A 25037-nucleotide genomic window follows, 5' to 3' on the forward strand; every position below is an offset into this window, starting at 1 on the left:
AAAGTACTCCAACTACTGCGCCACAGGTCCATTCAAATAATCAATCCTCTTCTAAAAAGTTCAGAAACGTAACTTTTTCGTATTTTTACGATTAAACATTGATTTTACGATTAAACATTGATTAGGATTTGGCGAAATGGCAGATTGACTTATGTCCCTTGTTTTGCGTGTTTGTAGGCTTATTAATGGCGAATCAGAAAAATACGATAAAACTGATTTATTTTTTAATTAAAATTCTATTTGATAAGTTCCTTATTTATTTTAGATAGATATCTACATGTATGTATATCAAAGAATTTTCATTGTTAATTTATTTACATAATTTATGCAGCATCAAAATATACAGATAAAATTCTGCTAAATATTTCATCCGAAAGCCCCCCCCCCAATAAAAACATAATTTCCTGTTTTGCGAAATTTATCTAATTCCATATCAAAATGTTCGGTACTAGTTCACTTATTGATCCGTGCTGAAATAATAACGTTATTATTTAAAAAAAAGCCATTCTTAACATGGGGAGGGCAGAGTGTTTTGTACCTATTCTGTACTTTAACCTTACAATTGAACGAGAAAACATGTAATACAACTTTAATTAAACTTGGAAATGCGATTTAAAAAAATAGCGCGGATCAGTAAGTGCATTAGCACCAAATGTTCTTTGCTATTGTTGTACTTTTTATGGCAACTCATTTCCAAAAGATATGAATTAATTTACCAACACTGATAAGTGCGTGTTTTCTGTTCCTATGCCAATAGGTTGCTTTTCAGTTAAATCGAAATTTGTAAACGAACGTATCACCATATTTCATAATAAGAAGATAGGTCTGAATTTAGTATTTTATATATTAAATCGCTCCAATCTTTATGTTTGCTTCCCGGTGAATCAAATGGCTTTGTTTTGAAAAGTCATCCCATTTTATCGAGAACTCTCTTTAATACACGAATGTCATATTTCAGCACAAAAAGCAAATAGATCAATCAATACTAACATTCGATTAACATACTCCGCAAACAGAGTAAAAAAAAATCCGTAAAAATCTATACTACTACTACTACTACTACTACTAATAATAATAATAATAATAATGATAAAAGTATTTCAGAAGGCTTATAGCTATGTTGGATATCGGGACAGTAACAGAACATATAAACAAAAACAGATAACCAAAGACAACATTAAAATTATAATTATCTATGTTATTTTTCTGAGAAAATATCTCATTATCAAAAAAAGTACGACACAAAAAAGAAAAAAAAAGCACAAAAAAACTAAACAAATCCAAGAAGACATTATGCTATCCGATTATAGTCAACAGTAAGTTCATATTTACGGATTTATATGTGAAAGATGTTATCAACTGTTTTGGATTTGTATTCGTTGTGCTGTTTTTACTGCGTACGTCTTTTTTTTAGTTTGTTTTTGATAAGGAGTGGTCTGTTCTCGAAATTATCAAAGTCATAATGCTATTTCGGTTATATTTAACAATAAGTTCCTATTTATTGATTTATATGTGACCGAAGCTTTGAAAAATAGGTATGCGAAGATTTGTAATTTAAATTCTGCCTTTTGTTGCCTGCTTTGTTTTATACGCAACGTCACTTTGCTTTCCCGATATTCTACATTGCTATCGACCTTCTTAAAGACTTACACGTTTGCTTATCAGCAATAATTAAAGCAATCTACCTCTTTCATCCATACTACTACTACTACTACTACTACTACTAAAATAATCACAACAATAATAATAACATAATTATAATGTTATAAATTGTCACCCCTTCCTACCTCAAAAGGTAACGTAGTGGCACTAACCTCGGCTGATACTTAAAAGAATAGTCGTAAAGGGTCACGGAGATAAAAAGGCTTAGGAAGAAGAGTACTAAATATCCTTCCAATAATACAGTGCGAAGAGTAATGAAACCTTGGTGCAACCTATATCTCATTAAAGACCAATAATCATTGCGAACGAAGTGATTGTTGTCCTTTGTTTTGACAAACTACTAGAACTGAGTTTTCACTCCAAATTTCAAATGGGAGTCTCATACTCAGTCCGTACCTCAAGTTACTGCAAAATTGTCGCTGTATTAGCGGTGTCAGAAATTTTGTGAAAATAGCGAATAATTCCACCCCATCTTTCCAAGCTTATAACTCCTCGAAAAATGCAATTCAAGCCCTAATTTTTTTTTTCAATTAAAGGAGCAAGGACCAAGATTTCATTAAAAAAAAAAAACAAAAAAAAAACGTGTTTTTTTTTTAAAAAGGTTTTAAACTTCGGACTTTACAGGTAAAATTCTACGAGAACAATATGTTCTTTTTGTTTTAAATTTGAATATATTATGTATTGACCTTTTCTCTTCAATTTGTGAGTAAATAATTATGTACTTAAGCGAGTCTAAATTAATTATTATTAGACATTTACAAAATGGGAGGCGTGAATTATTCGACCCCCTGTCTTTCCAAGCTTATAACTCCTCGAAAAATGTAATTCAAGCCCTAATTTTTTTTCAATTAAAGGAGCAAGGACCAAGGTTCCATTAAAAAAAAAAAGAAAAAAGAAAAAACAAATAACGTGGTTTAAAAAAAAGGTTTTAAACTTCAAACTTTACAGGTAAAATTCTAAAAGAACACGATGTCTTTTTTTTTTTAAATTTGAATATATTATGTATGGACCTTTTCTCTTCAATTTGTGAGTAAATTAATTATTTACTTTCTAATAGACACTTAAAAATTGGGATGGGGGGGGTCGTGAATTTAAAAAAAAAAACGTTTGTCTAAAATATTATATTCGATTTATTGGAAAGAACATAAAATTTCACACTGACCCTGAAAATATCGTAAAAATAGAATCAATAGAAAAATTTTGATAGATTTTTAAAGTTTAAAGATTGAAAAATATTGAGTTCGGAAAATTCATTACTGTTTTAAAAAAAAAATATTTCTATTACTTTTAAAACAACTGTAATAGTTTATTTTGGAAGTATAATCCATAAAGAAAATAAATAACCCACTTTTAACAGAGAAATTCCGAGATTTTTATATTGTATTCGCAGTTTCGTGTTAGGTGTGTAAAAAATTCCTACAAAAATTCTGATACCGCTATCGCTGTATTCTTCCACTTCAGAATGATTCCGGTTCACAATGTAATCCTTTACCCATATAAAAGTCAGATGTAATTCAAGATTGAATACTACTGCCACATCTGGTGAAAGTCACTTAGAACACCTTTTCCTACGTCGACAGATCAATGACACAATCTAATCAGAGATAATCTCTTCTCGTTCTTTCGCCAACTTTATCACAGAAAAAAAGGTTGTTAGACTGTCTCTAATCTAACGTTATTTCTATGGATGATGCTCGACTGAGCTTCAATCTCTGACCGCCCTCGGTGAAAAATTGACATTCAAAGTTAACAATCGTATTCAACCACGAAAGCCCCCACAAAGGGCTTTATTTTCTTCCTAGCTATGCCTGACATCAAACGGTATTTCCATGAAAAGATTGTCTTTCAAAAACCTCCCATCTGTGGAACACTTTTCCACGGAACAACAACATGAATGTCTACAAATACAGTGTCAACTTATGTTTGTCATAAACTCTCCACATGATTAATTAAATTTCAAAAGCACTCCCCTGTGGGGTCCAGTAGAAGTTCTAAAAAGTGCCTTGCGATTGCTTGTTTTTAATCCAATCACATGGCACATAGCAAACGATTTCTTCAGTAAAATTTTGATGTATAGCTGCTTAGAGAAGCTACCATCACTAGTCTTATTGGATTCTCTCACAATTCAGATTATTTTAATCTAGACTAAATAAGTGAGAACATTTTAGAATTAAAGGAAATGATTAAAGTTGCAATATATTTCTAAAATACATTACTTTGATAAAATAAAAAAATTCATGTTTTATGGAGTATCATGTATGCATGAATATTGATAATAGAAATGGAAACTAAAAAAAATAATTAAATTTTAAAATGAAAAATCCCAAACACGTGCCACTAAGTGTACTGCATCTCATACCTTGCCGGACATTTTCTATCTCAACTGGAGGCTCGCTGAATACTGAAAAAAAATATGCGAAAGGAAAAAAAAAAAGGTTTGCCCTAAAGAAGATATTTTTATATATCAAAACTCTTAGAATATTAGAATAATCAATGCTTTGTTATTTTCAAAAAACATCATTTTACGAGGTGCCTTCAATAAGTTTCCAGAATTTTAGTATGAACACTTTAATTGATAGTACACACATGAAACTCTAGTCCTTTTGAAGTAATCTCCTCCGGCTGCTATACACTTGTTGTGCCGTTACAACAACTTCTGGAAGGTCCCCATGGCTCTCCTCTTGTGACGCTCGTTACAGCCTCTTTCATCACTTACGTTGTCTCATAACGACAAGCTCTAAGGTTTTCCATTAGCTTAGGGAATAACCAAAAGTCATAAAGTGCAGGGTCTCGACTATAGGGATCTGAATTTATCACAGCTCGACCATTTTCCTGCTGTCAGGGCAACATGTTTCTTTCTAATCTTTTCTGGGCACCCTTCGCATAAACTTCCTACAAATCATCCACACCTTGATTTCCTCGCGAATAATTGTGTGAACAGTTCTCACACTGACATCAAACTGTGCACTTATTGTCTCAATAGACAATCGACGTACGGCATAATCACGTTGACACACCGGTTCTCGTCAGATCATCGAAGTTAAGCAACGTTGAGCCTGGCTAGTACCAGATGGGTGACCATTTGGGAATTCTAGGCGTTATTCTTGTGTGCTTTCCGGTAATCTCGGCATTGTTTCCAGTCGTCCTGACCCTCCACTTGCCACTGGTATTCAACAATGTCGATTCAGGAGAGGTGTGGTTGGAGATTGCACAGCTCTTACCACAAAGAAATTTCACGCGCAGGAACCCCTACCATGGGTATCCATAGTCTGTCAAGACGAAAGGAAGCCTTTTTATAGACACACAACACCCCTTATCTATGAATGTTTTTATTTGGCCAGTCAACTCTAATTTTCTGACCTCCTTACTCCTCCCAAACCTCTTAGCATCCTTCATAGATTCCCTGTCTTCCTTGAATCTCTTATGCCACTCACAAAATGATGCTCGATTCATGCAATATGGTGCAAAAGCAGTCTAAATTATTCCTATGTTTCTGTGGCCTTTTGGCAAGTTTAAAACATATTTTTTATTACATATCGTTTTTCTATAGTGTCCTCAAATTTAGATTGCCTATTTGGAATTAATCAAAAGTGATAATCAGACTTTAGCATGGCGTATTCCAATTCCTTCTGTAACTGTTCATTTGAAACTGAAATCAGAAAAAAATGGGTCAGTAATCCAATAAGATGTATAACAATAACATACTGAATAAAATAAATACGTATTAAATACGTTTGAAGCAAAAACAACACATTATTACAAAATAAATAGATATTTATTTTGTTTGAAATTTATATTGAAATTTATAAATATATTTCGAAGATACACTTCATCATCAGTATTATATTTTTTCTTTATTTTACCATGTTGTTGTTAGAGCATAGAATCAGTAGAAGTCCGTTTGTTGTTTTTACGGTAGTAATTCAAATGTAAGAACGGCGCGTTGGTCACGCGGAATTCACGTTAGGGTTTGTGTTACTTGAATAGAAGCGCTGGTTGAGTCCACTACAAGTTTAAATGGTTGTATGAAAATCTTTGGAAACTTACTGAATGCATCTTGTAACATTTTATTTCTATTATAAATAGATTTTTTAAATTCTCTATTTTTTCGTAATAATTTTTTATATGATAATGTATTCTGAATTTGAATTTTAATATAAATCGTTTAATATTTGATTCAATACTAAACAGTTACTATCTTAGTTATTTTATTGGCACAATATAATTTAGTGGGTCATAAACATAAAAAAAAAACATTCTTCAGGGAATCTATGACGATGACCTGTGACGTAGTATTATTTGACACATTATTTGGCGTTAGCATATTCGATGTTTGTACATATTTCACTTTTCGTTAACACGCCACGCAACCTTTTTCTCGTAGGAGAGACTTTGCGAGTCTGTCTCTTCTCTATCTTTATTTACATAGCAAGTACTCGTCTGAGCTTCAATCCATGATACCCCCACTTTCATAAAACCACTCCTCTAGCTACAATCACTAGCAACAGTTCCCACAGTCTATCTCTGTCTAAATCCAACCGCAAATCTCATAAACAAAACTTATTTCCTAGAATAGCTCATCAATAAAACCCGGTTCTGGTGGCATACTTTAAATCTGACTGCACCATCGGCGTCTTCAGGTCCAATGTAAATAAGCTTTTGATGTCTTGCCACTTAAATAATCAAATTCTACATAACTTGCACCACTATCACTAAGTATCGATCACTAAGCCGTTGTTTTAGTGACCACTTTACATCCATTAACCTTTATTCTCAAGTGGCCTTCGGGCCTTGATAAGGTGAGTCGTTCGTAAACATATGCACTGATTTAGCAACAACATTAAAAAAAAACGTCTTTCAATTGAACTGTTATGATAACATCTACAAATATTAGATTGTTAACGAGAATTTACACCCAGTCATTCCAAATTATTAATGTGCTATTATTACTTTTTTTTTCAGGTATATTGCATCATGCGCAAGAATCTAGGAATAACTGTTTTCGAAACGAAGTTTGCAATGTGGATTAGAACCGGAACACACCAAGTAAAATACAACACTGACCTTGCCACCATAAAAAGTGTGATAAAGAACTCTGATTTTTGCTATCAACATATGTCGTAAGTGCACATTTTATTATTTACCAAAGCAGATTTTTCGTTTTGTTTTTTTCAACGAGGAATTTTGATTAATTATCTTATTGCGTCCTCAGTCATCCATGTTTTAATGTTTCATCGTGGAAACAACAGTTTGCTCTAATCTCAACAAGATAATGACAGAAAAAAAACATTAAACGATTCATCTGTTTTATTTACCTTGGCTCAGAGATCATGCGTAGATCCCAAAAGATAAAAAAGATATGCCCGATTTAGACTAGAATCGTTAAAGCAAGTTGACATTACAGTACCGTACAGAATCGGTAATCGCTCCAGATAGATTGAATCAGCTTCCTCTGAAGAAAAAAGTTTCATGGAAATATCAAATTTACAAGCAGCTTCCAGTCGCTTGTATACTCGGGTTAGAGGAGATGACAACGTTAGGTTTTTGCAGTTCTTCGACGTCAACCTACATACAGCGGTTTGTATTATCTCGTACTGAACAAGCTTAAGTTGCAAAATCTACAATCGTTTTTTTTACTTAGTATTTCGATATTTTCTAAACGCACCAATTCTTATAAAATTATTTTCTAGGTATAAAAAGTACTTGTTGTCTTATTGGTCGACGAATTTGCCCTGGATTATTATTTCATTGGAAGTTTTCTTTAATTTTGTACACATTCCCAAACCTTCAGAAAAGAAAAGAAGATCGTTGAGAATGTCGGATTTAAGGTATCTCTTTAAATATTCTGTATTAATAATGGCTGCATTCAAGTTGTTACTATATGTATCAAATGACTTCATCCGACCTGTATCGAATCGATTTCGAGATCGATCTATGACGAACGCTTTAATTGATTTTTTTCATAAATGATTGATTAACTTAGCAGAAACCTAAGAATGGTAGCCTGAACAGTTAACTCTCCGGGCATTTTAAAAAGTAATTAACATTATTTTGCCAATTTTATTCCACTTTATTTATTATTATCAATATCCCGTGTCTAGTTGCAATTTAACATTTGTATTGTTCAGTTCTATGTTTAACAAATTTTCTTTTTATATTTGTAAATGGGTTGTATTTTTCTTTCCATAATTAACCGTTCAATTGCTGATATCTTCACTTTCTACAATGTGAGAACGTATGGCACTTACTCCCCAAATTATGACAATCTTTATTTCTAAACTGACAATTTTTATATTCACATAAGTGCATTTTGCCGCATTCATAGCAAGGACAATTTCCAACGGAAAACCTTTTAATTTGTTACTTTTTGTGTTCGGCAAAATGAAGAGACGAGGCAATATCATATTGTAAATTTATTATACACTAACATAGCTACCGGAAATTTCCCGGGGCAAGTGTGTAACATAAATTCTATTCCCATCCCCCTCTCTCTCTCTCTTCTATCCTCCCCCATCTTCACCCATCCACTCTTTCTTATTAGTCCAGCCCATTCCACTCTCTGGACATACACATAACTAGAGTTGGCGCAAGGGAAATAATTATGTTAAAAATATCAAAGTAACTTCCCTTTAAATGATAACAGTAAAAGTTGTGTGTACATATTGGTAATATTAAATGATGTAAATGACCATTATACTTCCAAAGAATCATATTTTTCAAATTTTGAACATTTTTGTATGGTATTATGCCCACTAAAACAGTACTAAAATTTTAAGAGTTTGCTGTGTTTTAGCTAGACACATAAATAGTCAAAGGCCATTTATATGAAAAATTGGCATTTTCCTGTACTATTTTGCAATGTTAGTTTCGAATTTTTTCCAGGTTTGCTAGTAGACGTGAACTTATTACAGTGCTGTTGGAGTCCAAAATTTATACAAAAATAATATACTTGAACAAATCTGGTGTGAGTTTGGCGAGTTGAAATGTTCCGCATTTTTATTGACAATCCTTGTGAAAGTAGTACAATTGTTGAATATGTTTTATAAATTAAAAATCAACTCCATTTACACAAAATCCTTGTTAGCAAAAATAGTTTCTAAACCAAAATATATCCTGGATTGTTTGGTAGCACGCAATGTAAATATTGATTCTATTCAATATGTCCAAGTTTTCTCTGAAGCTAAGATAATTTAGTTTTTCAACTTTGTATCTACGTCTGTAGATATTGTGCAACCGTATTGATTAATACAACATTTCCAATCTGTTATATCGCTATTCGTAGTAGAATGCATAAAGAATTAATCTGAAGACAATGCTATCAACAACTATAACTTCTATTGTCTTCATAAAACGTATATACTTACTTCCCACCACAGGAAATGTGGATGAAGGTCAGAAAGGGGAAATGGTCGGCCAGCGTACAAGAAGTAGTACACTGTGACCTACAAAATGCTTCAGCAACTCTCTCGCATTACCTGGTAAAGACGCCTCTGGCGATTGTCGGTAGAACAAACTTTTTCTACAAAGAGAGAAGAGAAGTCTATAAGGGCGGAACCTGATAAGACAACAAGAAAAAGATACATCCGACCGACAAAGTAAAACCAGAAAGTGCTACGACTGTGAGACTGATTGCCGAGGACGTGACCTCGACATAATAGCTGAATAGGGAATTCCTGTTATTATAAAAACAAAACATTTATTTTCCTCCCAGACGTATATACGTTTTATGTACAGAATCAAAGATATAGTTGGCGATAGTTTTGTCTTCATCCTTTGTTGAATATCATCTCTTTCTTACTGTCTCGACTGTCTTCCTTTATATAGTAGCATATTTATTTCTAAAATGACTTTAAAGATTGTAAATGTTGAAAATCACTGGTCTAGATTAAAGAAACGAGATAAAATGTTCAGTACATCCAAGTTTGGAATACTGATGCCACATCTGGACAGGGGCTGCTAAAAACAGCCTATCCTGCCTTGACAGAGTACAAAATAGACTTCATGACTTAGTGGAGGGATGCCCTTTTTTCTTTCATGCAACATCTCTCCTACAGAAGAGACGTTGCAAGCCTGTCTTTGTTTTATTGTTATTTCCATGGCAAGTGCTCGTCTGAGCTCCAATCTCTGCCCCCCCTCGCCAATCTTTCACGATAAACACCCGTCTAGTTGAAACCACTGTCAATAACATCGGTCAACAAAAAGAAACTTTTTAAAAGGTGTCTGATATTTTTTAACTGATTTGCTATATTTTTGCCATGCTAAATCTAGAAATAACATCCATTTTGCTCTCGGAGGTCAAATTTTTTTGTAAATTTGAATTTAAAATTATTCGACTTATATTTAAAAAAAAATGTTTTCAAGATTTGCTAATGATGTTTCAATGGCAAAATGTCAGTTTTTATGATAAAATTGCTGTATTCTAACAAAGAATCATGTACACTTCATATATAGTACATATAACTAAAAATGAAAACTTAATGTTTGATTATTACGGTCTAAACTTTCGTTGTTTTTGATTGTCTTGAATGTTTTGGTGCTTGCACACCTCTTTTTAAATTCCAACAGTAGTCCGCCATCATCACCCTGTCCCACCTTCCCTGGTAGCCTGATTCCATTTCTCTCAAGTCCTGGTGAAAGCACTCTCCATGCTCATCGCTTAAAGAGCCAAGATTTTCGGGAAAGCGGTCCATGTGCGAGTACAGGTAGTGCATTTTTATGCTCATATTGCAGCCAAGGTTCCTAAAGCCCACTAACATGTTTGCTACTACATCTTTATAGTTCTCTGCTTTTGTGTTGCCTAGGAAATTCATCACGACCTGAACAAAGCAATTCCACGCTTGTTGCTCAACAGGATTTATGGTCTCCTCAAACGCGGGAGAGTTTTTGATCGGCTGCCTAATTTGAGGACCATAAAAATACCAGCTTTTAATTTTTCAGTTGACAAATTGAGGAAGGTTTTACACAGAAACTGAAAACACCGTCCATCTTTATCCAGGGCTTTTGTGAATTGCTTCATCAAACTGAGCTTTATGTGCAGTGGAGGAAATAAAATACGTCCCCTGTCAACTAGAGGCTTGTTTATCAGATTTTTTGCTCTACAAATTGCAAGCTCTTCACGTACTGGCCATTCTTTTTTCACGTAATGTTGAGTACGATCCCTACTATACCAGAGGCATAAAAAGCATGGGTATTTAGTGAATCCAGACTGTTGACCAAGCAAGAAATTGACCATTTTTAAGTCAACGCAAATCAGCCAATTATGTTGGTCATAAGAAATTTTTTCTAGGACGTACTTAATTGCTTCATGCTATTCTTTTAATGTTGTCAAATGTGCCAATGGCACAGATGCAAATTGATTTCCATTGTGTAATTTCAAACACCTTTTGCTGCTGTCGATAAAAAGTCGCCAGTCCTCTGATTTGTATTCAGGTACGCCGAGATGTTTCAGTAGCTCTTCTATGTCATTGCAATAGACTAATTCTTTTTCTTGAGCAAAATATCTTAAAAATTCCTGGTGCCTGGTACGAAAGAAACTTACCTTAACTTTACCATTTAGCATGTTCTTGTCCTTTAAACTAGATGCAAGTAGTTCGGCAGAGTCTTTTGGCAAATTTAAATCGCAAACAAGATCGTTTAGTTCGTTTTGGGAAAACAATTTTGGCTGCTCATCATTGTCATCGGGAAAGGATGCATCATGATGATCATCGGTAGTGGTAATGCTTTGAGTTTCATGCTGGCTACTGCTGCTTTCTTCAATACTTGTATCTTCAAATACAGGTACAGGAATTTCTTCACTATGAGGAGTAGAGCGCATAGCTGACGGCAGGTTGGGATACTCTAGTGTTGTGCGATTTTTTTCTGTTAATCCCAATGACATTGATAGCACAAAAGTAGCAATCGGTTTCATGATTTGAAGGCTCTCGCCAAATCATGGGGATGCCAAAGTTCATGGACTTTCGCGTGCCTTTGCTCCATTGACGGAAATACTCTGTGCATCTTTTGCAAACCATGTGAGGTGCCCAACGTTTGTCTTGATCGTCGAGCTTCATGCCAAAATATGCATAGTAAACGCGTTTGATAAAGGTGGTGACAGTATTGCGATTTGGTGCAAGTGTGTATTCACCACAAACATAGCAAAAAACATCTGGCTTATTTACACACATTCTTCGAGTCGCCATTGTATACCTGAAAAAATTAAATTTGTGTACGTTGTCTCCATGAAATTTAAAGTCTGTATCAAAAAAAATCGGCACAATTATATCTATGTCCTGGAACACAATAATGAAATAATTTGACTCTTAAACACACAGAACCAATACGTAAGACTTACATCCTCGTCTGCTTTCATATGTTGGTGTGTTTTAATAACAAGTTTTACCATTGAATTCCCTTATCTTATCTTTAAATATCGCATAATAATCGCAAAACTTAGACTCCCTAATTAAAATGTAATCAAAAATTGTTTATTCAAATGCTTTCTTCTTTGTATTTCTAGTGCTAAAAAATTTAAATTTGTTCATGTAATAGAATTTTAAACGGTAAACGGTTAATACTTCTGTTGTACCTTTCTGGGGTATTTAAAAGTTAAAAAATAGAAAATTAACGATAGCTTAAAATGTCGACCTGACCCAGCAAAAAGAGTGTTATTTTTGGATTCAGCACATCCAAAATTGTCCAAAATCAGCTTACAAAACTGAGACACCAAATTTGCTGTTGACCAGTGTAATTTTCCCCACTCTTTATCTGTGCCTTAATCAAAGCGTAGATTCCATGAGCAAAGCTCCTTTCTTAGAAGTAAACGACTGTAGAACGCTCTTCCGTTTGCCTGTTTCTCACCTTACTACAACTTGGATGTCTTCAAGTCCAACATAAACAAATTCCCGATGAACCTCCCCCTTAAGTATGACACTATCAAATTTCCAATACTAACGGTTACTACGATACTATTTCATTAACAATAACCCTTATCCCCGAGTGGTTTTCGGGCCTTGATAAATGGTGACCTCCATGTAAAAAAAAATCTTTACTAGCATTAAATATTCTTTAGCGTTGTTGTATTGTAGACATCAGTAAAGACAAATTTATTATTTTTTATATTTATCTTTATTTTCTACTATTTATACAAACTCAGGAAATATTTAATCACGAAGACTCAGCAAAAGGAATAAAATAAAACACTGTTCTATCTTTTACTTTCCTTTTTAATATTTGTTTTCTTTTTCTCAAGATTCAAAAGCGACTCATCGCAATTGTTCAATGGAAACACATACTGGACAGATGGAACCGGAAGGAAGCAATTCAACTGGGGCGGAAGTAATGACACTGGCACGGTCGGTATCAAACAATATATTAACGGTGCATATATTAAATATTCACATCAATATAGCTGTCTATTGGTATATGTATACATTACATAAACACGCATCATTTCTTCAAACACACCCAATGAAACATCTATAGTCTTCGATCCAAATTTGTGGTTGCTACTCTACAGACCAATTTGCAGACAAATGTATCATTAGAAAATGTAAAAACATTAACGTTACACTCCTCACACAAGCTGGTATTTAAACCTACGCTTGCAGCACATACAGTAATTATTACATCGCGACACCCAACTAAAGTATATACGAGCATAAAAGAGTTCATTGATTTCATTTGTTAATTTGATTTGTAAAAGACCTCCACAATAAAGCATATACGCAACTCTCACCGTAGATTGATTATCGAATATGCTTTTACCAATGACTACAGAAAATTTACTTTTTAAAATGATCTACATTCGAATCAAACATATATGATATCTCTAAATTTTGATATCTGTTGCACTTCCGCTATTATTCTATTCGGGCTCAGCTTTAATGAAAATCGATTCATACAATGGGTGAACATTTGATGTAGGGAGCGCAGAATAACGAGAGATGCTCATCCTAAATACATGAGATGCTTATTGAACCTAGTCTTTCGAATATTAATAATGTAGGTATGAAAAACAAAAAACAGCCAATAGAAAGACAGTGCTATAAGATTGCAGTTGTTGGTAAAAAAAAGCCGCTGAAATAGGAAGCTGTATTACGATGGGGCATAAAAAACCGCTAATTTGTGGAGACCACTAGACGAACAAGTTAAGCTGATAAAAATAAAACGGTGAGCAAATACAACTATTCCGAGCAACGTATGTTATAAGAGCATTTAAAAAATACTGAGATTAGCAACATCACATCAGTGTGTGAAAAGTTACAGATAAGAAAAAAGGTCATGCTACTCAAATTACAGATATGGTTTTGTATGCGCATATCTTTGCTCAGCCTTTATTTTCTCACCTTATTATTACTCTCTCTCTCTTTTTATTACTTCCTTCAGTGTTTATGCGGGGTCATCGGATATTGCTCTGACCCCACAAAACTTTGCAACAATGACGGTTCAGCTGGTTCCAAAACAGATTCAGGTAAAATCATCGACAAATACTTGTTACCGATCCAAGCAATCACAGTAAATGGCAAACAATCTCACGTCAAATTCGGTGATGTGATGTGCAGTTCAAAACCTTTCGGTAAGTTTTTATTTTTTATATGCGATGCCTTCAATAAGTTTTCAGCACTTTTATTGATAGTACACGCATGAAACTCTAGTCCCCCTTCGAAGTAATCTCCTTCGGATGCAATGTACTTGTTATACCGTTCAAACAACTGCTGGAAGCCCTCATGAAAGTATCGTCACAGTCTCTTTCATCTCCCCACTCGTCTCATAACGACAGTCTCTAAAGTTTTCCTTGAACTTAGGAATCACCAAAACTAACAGTGAGCAAGTCTGGACTATAGAAAAGGAGATGAATTGCCATTTTGCCTATGGAGGTCCAAATACTCTAATCTTCTTTGAGCACCATTGGGACAAACTCTGCGCAAATCTTCCGCATTTTTAGTTCCTCGTGAATAATTGCGTGTTCAGTTCCTACACTGACACTTAACTGCACTTATTTTCTTTTCAGACACATAACGATCCTTATCCATGAAATTCGTTATTTGGCCAATCAATTCTGAGATTCTCACTTCCTTACTCCGCCCACACCTCTCATCATCGCTCACAGACTCCCTGTCTTCATTGAATCTCTTATGCCACTCAAAAACGGATGCTCGGTTCATGCAAGATCTCCCAAAGAAGTCTGACTCATTCCATACGTTTCTGCGGCATTTCCCCAATTTTTAAATAGAATTTTACTGCATATCATTATTCTTAAGTGTCCTCACGTGCACATTGCATTTTTGAAATCCACAAGTTACAACAATCAGGCTTTAGTAGGGTTTAATTTTAATTTTAGCTGTCGTTATACATTTGAATCTGAAATCATAAAACTTGATCAGTCATCTCATAAGATATATAGTAATAATATACTGAATTTTCAAGAGTCTATGACAATTTTAAATGCCTGTATCAAAAAAGTCTGGAAACTTATTGAATGTACCTCATAATGCACGAATGATTAAAGGGCTCAATAGTGGTGGTCTTTTGATAAAGCAACGCAGATTCAAACGAAAAATGAAGCATTATAAACTTGACCCTGAAAGCATGATATGTACGCATAAGTCGCAGAGTAAATGGACCTGTATTTATAAAGTCCAAATGGTTTTACGAGAGCGCACACACAAAGGAAGGGTAACAAAGTTTGAAATGAATTTTTATTCAAGGCTAGACTTAGTGAACATAATACACGTCTCAACATTTCACCTTAATTAGAGAGTAGACCAACGAAGATAAAGTATCCTAACGCAATAGTAAATATATCATTTTCTGGTCTTAATAATGTCTTCGGCTGATCATTCTATTCGACATGAAAGACAATTATTCAACATTTGCTCTGTGGTTCAGTAAATTTTATGGAATATTTTGAATATCTGTTTCCACGGTGAGAAAGATTCACTTTGTCTCTGTCTACATCAGAACCTGCAGCCTAAAAATGAAGGGACCAAGCATCGTGAATGGAGGGACCAACTATTCTATTATAGTATAATTTACCTTCTAAAACAGAATAAATATAGCTACGATAATGACTCTTTTAACCTGACAGCTGTTTTTTTTTTAAATTGATAAATCATTGAATACAAATATCTAAACATATACACATAGCTAACTTTATAAATATATTGGCAAAATATGCGACAAGGATGGAAAGAGGCATCATGGTGAACGAACATATACTACACTGGCCCTAAAACAGGAGGTAATTACTGGGAATATGTTATCAAGAGGATCGAACAATACCCTTTTCATATAAAAATTCGCGGTTAATAACATTATAATAACACAACACGTACATTAAGGGGATATTATCACGAGAAACAAACATATACTATATTACACCTTAAAAAGAGGTAATGCCTAAAAGGAATACATCATGGCGAGTGTAAATTTATAGCACTCTCCTCCTAAGGTGGATGTAAATCCTAGAAGGATCCTTCTTATTGAGGATGACAATGGTGGAAAGGCGGTAGTATGCTTAGCTAACGGAAACGCATAGAATTTTTGTTTATAACTTCGTAGTTTTCTTTTTACTTAGTAATATAACTCGTCTTCTTAGGGCTGGTCATCTTTTTTTAATTAAAACGCATTTATTATTAGGTTGGTGCAAAAATAACGTCGTTTTTTATTAGATATATATACGTAAAAAACGACATTATTTTTTGCAACAAATCAAATATATATAATGTGTGTAAGTCTGTGTGTGTTTTCGCTTATACATGCATAAGCCGACTAACCGCTAGAATTGCAAAAAACAAAAAAGAATTTAACTACATATCTTTATAAAGTTAATTATTAGGTTGGTTAAAAATAATGCCGTTTTTATCATATATATATATATATATATATATATATATTTAAAGGAGATTAGAACAATAGTCTAAAGAGCAGAGTGTATTTTAATGTAATAGTAAAATTACTAGTTTAATTAAAATACAGGAAAGAAAAAGTGCTCGTTGTAATTTAGATATATAATAAGCTCGATAGGTAAATATCCTAGAGCTAATTTAATATTTAGTAATGTGATTGATAATTTAAAAATCAAATTATAATTAAATTAAAAATCCGTTTCATAAACTAAAAAGCTATAGCAAGCATCTATATGAGTACTTTAACCATAGTTCCTGATTTCAAAAGGCGAAAAATTAAAAGATACATCTGCCTTACTTTTTATGCTAGGTTTATTTATGGTGTCTTTTAAATTTAATAAAAACCCTTCACAATATTTGCTGATGAGGAAACCCTGTTTGTTAAAAAACTATATGTAATAATTATTGTCCGTAACTTGATGTCTACCACAATAAAAACACTGTTTTCCGAAACGATCGTGCAAATAATTGATTTTGTTGTTGTTGTTCCTTCTTATGAAACGGATTTTTAATTTAATTATAGTTTGATTTTTAAATTATCAATCACATTACTAAATATATATATATATATATATTTATATATACACGTCAAAAAACGAAATTATTCTTGCACTAACCTAATACTTTAACCTACCAACACCACTACAGAATTTGTCCAACAAGTATAACTGGCTAAGCTTCAGTTATGCCCATTTCAAACATACTGTGATTATCGGGTTGTATAAATAAAATTCCTAACAACATTTCTACAAGTAGAATGAAGATAGCTGCATATTTTGACTTTATTTAGGTACTCACAGTTAACATTCTTCTTTGTTTACGATTTACATTTTACGTAAGCCGCACAAAATGATTTATTAAGGTTTAATACGGCCTGCAGTTCCCCTTGTTTAATCTTCGTTTTGAATAATATAAATCATATTCAATAAAGCCCTTGTTAACTACCATATCAATGCGAAACTTCTTTCTGACTTACACTATCAATTTAGGAAATCCGTCCCACTGTAGATATCTTAACGGACATCTCTGAACACATATATACTGCACGATAATTCATCAGGACTTAGAGTGGGAACCATGCACATATTCAAAGCCTATAACAAGGTCTGGAATAAAAAAATTCCTCACAAAAATGAAATAATACGGTATTTTTGAATGAATGCTTAACATAAAAAGATCCTTTTTAAACAAGAGAAACATCTAGATGGTTCAAGATGGTTGTACGTTTAATCGACATGATATTAATGTTGCATCCATGTGTCTGCCTAAAAAGTACTTTAATGGAATATGTTTTGTAAGATAACATCAGGGTTATAGTGTTAATTGCCCATCTATCTATCTATCTATCTATCTATCTATATATATATATATATATATATTTATATATAGTGATAAGTGGGTTAAACCAGTGACCTTGCTAGGCTAATAAGAGAAATATTATTTTGGTAAAATAAGTTTCGCTAAAAGTTAATCATGTAAATAGTTAAGTGATATGTTTATAGATTTAGGTGTAGTTAGCCATAAACATAAGAATGTAGACATCCGAACCAATACTTGATAAGTGGCATGGTTCACGCCACATTTAGAAAGGTGACCGGAGGTCATGTTAAGAAGACGTGTCCTTTAATCGGCTACGTCACCGGAATTGACAGATCGAAACGATTAGAGCTGGGAGTTTGGATTTGGTCACCAAAGTGTGCATGCATACTCAAAAGGCTAGAAAAACACATGTAGACACGTAGTAGACTTTGTGAAACACGGAGACATCTGAAATAAATTTATATTGATAAAATATAAAGTTTTCTCAATCATCTTATTGTGTTAGTATGGTGGACAGTCATCACAGCGTCCAGCACCAGGGACACAAAGGACCTCCGGACAGAAAGGTATGAAGCATGATTCTTCTTCTTCCACATTGTGCCCCTTGACACTTCCGACTAATTTGATAAGCAGTAAAATCCCACGCCACCACTATTGAGATCTTCAGATGCTGACAAACCTTCTACTGTAACAATTCCTTTCCTCTGACTGGTAAACTTTAGAACTCCCTCCCCAATTCCTTCTTCCTTTCTTAATTCCCATGCATAAGTTTAAATATAATGTGAACAAACATCTTACTGGTTAACTGCCTACAAGATATGATCCAAAATACTTACCCCTTTTTTGGGGGGGCGGTGAAGATTTAAGTATATCAGTAATTTTTTTGCTATTTTTTTAATCTACAGTTTCGGGTTTATTTTAAGTTCAAAAGTTTCTTACTTCGCCAACATATGTATATCTTATGTTAATTTATGACAAATCTCGACTTTAACTTTATTTAATGGCTGAGGTTTTATTAAAAGTACACATATTGTAATAGTGTAAAATCTTTGGGCGGTTATACGCTATATAGAAGTAATACACTTATATGAAAATAGTAAGGTTTGAATATAATCATTACACTCACATCTTGAGATCAAAATGAGATTTAAATGTATAGAGAGTGTTGAAACAAAACAAAAAATGAAAAAAAAAAAAAACAGAATAGGCAATGAGCCAAAAATTTGTGTATGCACAGAAAAACTTTTTTTTTTGGGGCAGTAGTTAGATTTATATATTACATCATTTTCAACAAATCGTTATCAGTGGAGACTACTAGCTCCAAGCGGTTAAGAAATGAGTCAAACGATTTGGTTACTATATCTTTGTTCATAGCAACTTTACACCTTCACGGTGCCAGCCTTCACATAGTCGCCCGTTTTGTGGATGTACTTGTGTATTTTGGCTTTAATCACGCTCCAGAAGAAACAGTCAAGAAATTGCAGTCAGGTGGAAAAGTTAGCAACGTGCCACGAACAGTGCAAAAAAAAAAAAACATTATTCAGCTGTCACGCGTTAGTCGTCTGGGCCTTCTTGGCCAGACTTGGTTTCTGTAGGAAGGCTTTGGCTTGTGAGGCAGCTATCTTATCTACACAGGACTAACCTTTGATCATTATCATCTCAAGATTTCGTCTACTTTTTGTTAAGCGTCGGGTTTTGTCTGTAACACCCTGTTTAAAAAGAGAAACTATCCGACAAAAGCTCTCAGGATGCCGATGTCTGTAAGCTCTTGTGATACTTTTAAAGATTTTTACGTTAAACGATAGGAAGCAAGTCGTAGTTTATGTAAGCGCGTACTATTGCACATGTGAATTTTCAGCAATGAGCGACCAAGAAAGAAATCAATAAAACAAAGTATTTTTACATACGTGCGAGGTCGCTGCTCTCAAATCTCCGATCGTCGCTTTTCTATGCGTGGGTTATGACCCTTCGTCGATGTTGATCTGTTTAACTGTAGAGTGTCCTTTTCCTCTACGCGAACTGGATTAAACATTTTTTTTTATTTTTTTTTTTACTTTGAATACCTGAGGTCACCCCATCTTCTATTTCGACGCCTGTACATACCATCCGCAGCCGGGCCCATCCCCTTTTATTACCACTTTATTCTGACATATATTCTCATGTGTTTACCTGTTTAACTCAAGAGGAATCTAATCATGCATGGAAACACAATAGAGGCTTGCTGCGATTTCAAAGGTTTTATTCAGAGGATTTGCTCGTCGTAAGAGATGCCACGTAAAAAATTTCTTAATTTTCTTACTTATCCCTTACATGGTCGACGTGCGAGCAAAGTCTAGGAGCCATATTCACTAAAATTATCTCTACATCTTTAGAACACATACTGTCTCTCTCGCTTCCAAAGTTCAATGACTCGAAATTCTGTTCTCTCTCCCGAACTCGCGACATTAATTCTTTCTAATACCATTCGACACCAGAATTTCTAGTGCGTTTTGTCTAGGGAAGTAACCCTTAGCATCCCATTTCAATCACACCACCAGAATCTGGTTTATTTATGTTTGTCCTCAGGTTATCCTGACATGTACTTATGTATCCTTCGTCAATATTCATACTAGTTAACGTAATCTCTACTTACGGGCGTAAGATCTGAATATATAAAATAGTTATGAATAATCTCGATTTCTATTTTCTTTTCTTTCAGATTTTCCTCGTGATTGTCATGAAGCTAAATTTACATATGGCATCAAACACAACGAATCCATGTTTATTGATGTTGATGGACCGGAAGGACCACGTCATCCAATACCAATCTATTGTCAAATGAAAGAAGAGTTTCATGTCGGAATAACTATTGTCTCTCACAAACAGTACGTATCACGTCCTGTTGTCTCTTTTCACAGAAGGTTTGCACGTGTGATTATATTTAGTTTGTAGCAGTGACGAAATGGTTTATCCCGCATGTAGGAGTTGAAGTGAAAATGAATTATTTAATGATTAGTATCGATTTTTGGCAATATTTTATCTTCCAAGTCAATGCAAATTACTACAAATATTCTTTATTTTTTGATCCAGCTAACACTATATCGTATGAATAAATATTTAAAGATATAAACAACTTGACGTATAAAAGCGGTTTTTTTTTCAAAACATTTTTATAGGAAGCTAATACCGTTGGTTGGGTTATAATGCTTAAGTTTGAAATAGAATTTTCTTTAATTTTGTCTGTTATGCTTAAAATTGGAATAGTGTATTCAAATTGGAATAGTGTATACATATGTATCCACCCATCGGTCAATCAGACTATTGCTGTAAATATATATTAAAAACTGAATTACATGTGATTGTCTCTGCCCCTTCCACGAAATATGGGTCAATTTTATTTTGTTTTCAAACTCTCATTAAATTATAGAATTATATATATGATATGTGAATTTAATACACTCTCTCTCACTCTCTCTCTCTCGCTCTCTTTCTCTCTCTCTCCCCCCTCTCTCTCTCTCTATATATATATGTGTGTGTGTGTGTGTTTGTGTGTGTGTGTGTGTGTGTGTGTCTGTGTGTGTGCACGAGCATGAGTTAGAAAATAATTTTTGCAAGGAATGAAGCTGGTTAAACAAAATATTGTTAGGAACTTAAAAGATTACGCTACAAGATTCAATTTAAAATTTATAAATTTTCAAAGTGAAATTTTATAAACTGTACAGAACCTGGTATATAACTTTAATTGACTTTAAATCTAAAAAGTATCTTTTATGTTATGTTATGTTATATATATTTTGTTGCGCATAAAATAAGTCTCTACATTACTAGTAAAACCATGTTACTACGCCCCACCTTATCAGAGAAATAACTTTTTCAAATGATCAGTGAAAAACAAATAAAACAAAATTAAGAACACCCCCCAAAGCAGTAAAATCAATCTCTTTTCACGCACCTCTAGAAAAGAAATTCTTTTTTAAGTGAGCACTGACAAAAATAGAGCACAGTAATGAATCCAGTAAATAAAATTAAGCAGGCTTCTAGAACACTACTGGAACCAAATTCTTCTTCTAGAGGAGAATTTATATTTTAAAGAGGCCTCCAGTGCACGATTAAAATAATTTTTAAGTACCTTATTACTTATTTAAAAAAAAACTACACGATCTTTTTATGCAATTTTTTTTATTGTACGACTTTTTTTTCTGCCACAATCGAGATATACAGTTAGATTATCAAATAAATGGTATATCTTTAAGCGATTTTAAAATAGAAAGGTCAGTAGATTATTTCCAAAAGCTAGTTATTAAGATTATTGTTAGATTATTGTAAGGTAAGATTATTGTTAGGGAGAACAAAGTGTATCAATATATAATAGAACATAATGTATCAATATATAAGAAAACATAATGTATCAATATATAAGAGAAATAATTATGCGAACATATTATTATAACTCACAGAAAGAGATCCTAGAACTGAGAGAATCCCGAATAAAATGAGATAAAAAAATTAAGAAAAAGTGTAGTTAATATCCCAAAAGCGGAAAGTTATCTAATCCAAACAACAAATGAATACAAAATCCAGACATCAATAAATAAAAATGGATGTAAACCATATATGCATAAAAAAGTCGGTAAAAGGATAAAAAAATCAAACCTATAGATAGAAAGGTTAATAAGACAATGATAATATTAACTATTAATGGGAAAACACTAAAATGAAAAGATGCGGGAAGAGAAACGAATTTAAATTACTTAATATGAATAAATAAACAAATATGTACAAAAAATAAAGAAAGTAAAAAAGTACAGAAATGGAAAAAAAGGAAAGGAGTAAGAGACAATGGAGATAATATAGGAAGATAGAAATTTCCTCCTATAACACAGAACAAGCTAGGTAACATACAAATATCCGTGCATGAGGTCGCCAAGCTAATCAAGAACCTAGATTCCAGTAAAGCAACTGGCCCTGATGGCATCCCAATTATAGTGTTAAAAAAGCTTCAACCAGAACTTGCTCCCATACTTACGAAACTATTTAAGCGCTGCCTTAAGGAGAAGTGCTTTCCGACTCCCTGGAAGACCTCATCAGTTTGCCCTGTATTTAAGAATTCAGGTGATAAGTCATCTCCCTCTCAGTACAGACCAATAAGTCTCCTGTGTGTTATGAGTAAGTTGCTGGAATCCATATTAAATAGAGAAATAGTCAACCACCTCAGCAGGAATAACCTTCTTAGTGACACACAATATGGTTTCCGCTCTACAAGATCTACCGCAGATGTGTTGACGGTTATATCCCACACGATTAGTGAATCTCTTGACAAAGGCTTCCTTTCTAGGGCAATTGCTCTTGACATATCAAAGGCCTTCGACAAGGTATGGCACAAGGGTCTACTTCACAAGATTTCCAGCTACGGTATAACTGGAAATGTTTTCTCAATCATTAAATCATTTCTCTCCGATAGGCTCATAAGAGTAGTGGTAGATGGAGAAAAATCGGAGGCCTGCAATATAAATGCTGGAGTCCCTCAGGGGTCAATCCTGGGCCCAACTCTCTTCCTGATCTACATCAATGACCTCCCTAAACACATACTTAAATCATTCGTTGACATCTATGCTGATGACACAACCATCTACCGCAACACATCAAAGGCTGTAAATGACAAAGTTCTCTCTGATTCTCTCTCCTCTGATCTCGAGCGCGTGGTTCAGTGGGGGAAGATGTGGCTGGTTACCTTTAATGGATCCAAAACCAAACTCCTATCCTTACATCATCAACGCTCTGATCCCCAGCTGGCATCAATTGTGATGGATGGCTCTCGTCTGGGTGAGGCCCCGTGTTTTGACAAGCTTCTGGGTTTGACTTTTACTCCTGATCTGAAATGGAACACGTACATCAAGTCTGTTGCCAAGGTCGCTGGAAAGATGGTGGGATCCTTCTGCCGCTCCAGAAGATATCTCACTACTGATGCAATTCTCTATCTATATAAAAGCTAAGTACGTCCAAGAATGGAATACTGTTGCCATATCTGGGCAGGAGCTGCTAAAAACAGCCTATCCTGCCTTGACAGAGTACAAAATAGACTTCGTGGCTTAGTGGGGGATTCCCTTTTCTCTACCCTGCAACCTCTCTCCCACAGAAGAGACGTTGCGAGCCTATCCTTGTTTTATCGTTATTTCCATGGCAGGTGCTCGTCTGAACTCCAATCTCTGGTCCCCCTCGCCAATCTTTCATGAAAAACACCTGTCTAGCTGAATCCACTGTGAAAAATTTCCCCCACTTTATATCTGTGCCTAAATCAAAACGCGGATTCCATGAACAAAGCTTCTTTCTTAGAACTGCACGCCTGTGGAACTCTGTTCCGTCTGCCTGCTTCCCACCGGACTACAACCTGGATTTCTTCAAGTCCAACGTTAACACATTTCTAATAAACCACCGCCTTAAGTAAACACTTCATCAAATCTCCACAGTAATGTAATGTACTTGCAATAACCCTTACCCTTGAGTGGCTTCCGGGCCTTGATAAGTGGTGATCATTGTTTAAAAAAAAAAAGGTTTTCGAGTGGGCGTATTAAAATGTATCAACAAATATGAGTTAAAAAGCAAAGAGAAGACAGACTAATATATGCATGTTAACAGACTAGACAAACAAAAACTATGTCAAAGAGACAGCAATGTGGGTTCCTTCAGTCTTGACAGACAATGGGTACCCACTTTGTTGCGCATAAAATAAGTAAGCCTTTAGAGTACTACTAAAACCATGTTACTACGCCCCACCTTATCAGAGAAATTACTTTTTCAAATGATCAGTGAAAAACAAACTGTACGTGAAATTTGTGTGGCAAGAGTTGCGCAGTCTCAAGAGAAAGAAAATTAAAACTGTAAGTTGAACTTTACAATCAAAATTTATTGTTCGATTGAATACTCCAAAAAACAATTTACGAACTTCTTATTCCGCAGTTTCAAAGATTGCTATTCTTTTTATTCTTATCATCAGAGGACATAAAGAAATCAGCAAATTATATTTGTATCAATGCTAGAATTTGCTAGTTAAGGCATTAAGTGAAACCACAATTTATTGTAGTTATAAATTGCCCCAAAAAACAAACAAAAAAAATTGAAAAAATGTTGGATATGTAAAAACCCAAACCGCGCATAATATTTCAGCTTGAATGAAACTCCTCTCAAGTTGAT

At 34.1% G+C, this 25037-nt stretch overlaps 1 protein-coding gene across 1 annotated transcript in view; it reads left to right on the top strand.

Annotated features, from left to right (window-relative positions):
• Nucleotides 1-25037, top strand: part of LOC145246702 (uncharacterized) — a 329042-nt gene that overhangs the window by 116413 nt on the left and 187592 nt on the right. The window contains exons 9-12 of the mRNA XM_080108431.1: nt 6625-6782; nt 12890-12992; nt 14026-14215; nt 20566-20731. Coding sequence (XP_079964557.1) covers nt 6625-6782; nt 12890-12992; nt 14026-14215; nt 20566-20731 — 617 coding nt within the window. The remainder of the gene's footprint in view (nt 1-6624; nt 6783-12889; nt 12993-14025; nt 14216-20565; nt 20732-25037) is intronic.

Source organism: Euprymna scolopes, chromosome 24 (genome assembly GCF_053919585.1).
Source record: "Euprymna scolopes isolate OS-2025 chromosome 24, ASM5391958v1, whole genome shotgun sequence".
Classification (NCBI taxonomy): Eukaryota; Metazoa; Mollusca; class Cephalopoda; order Sepiida; family Sepiolidae; genus Euprymna; species Euprymna scolopes.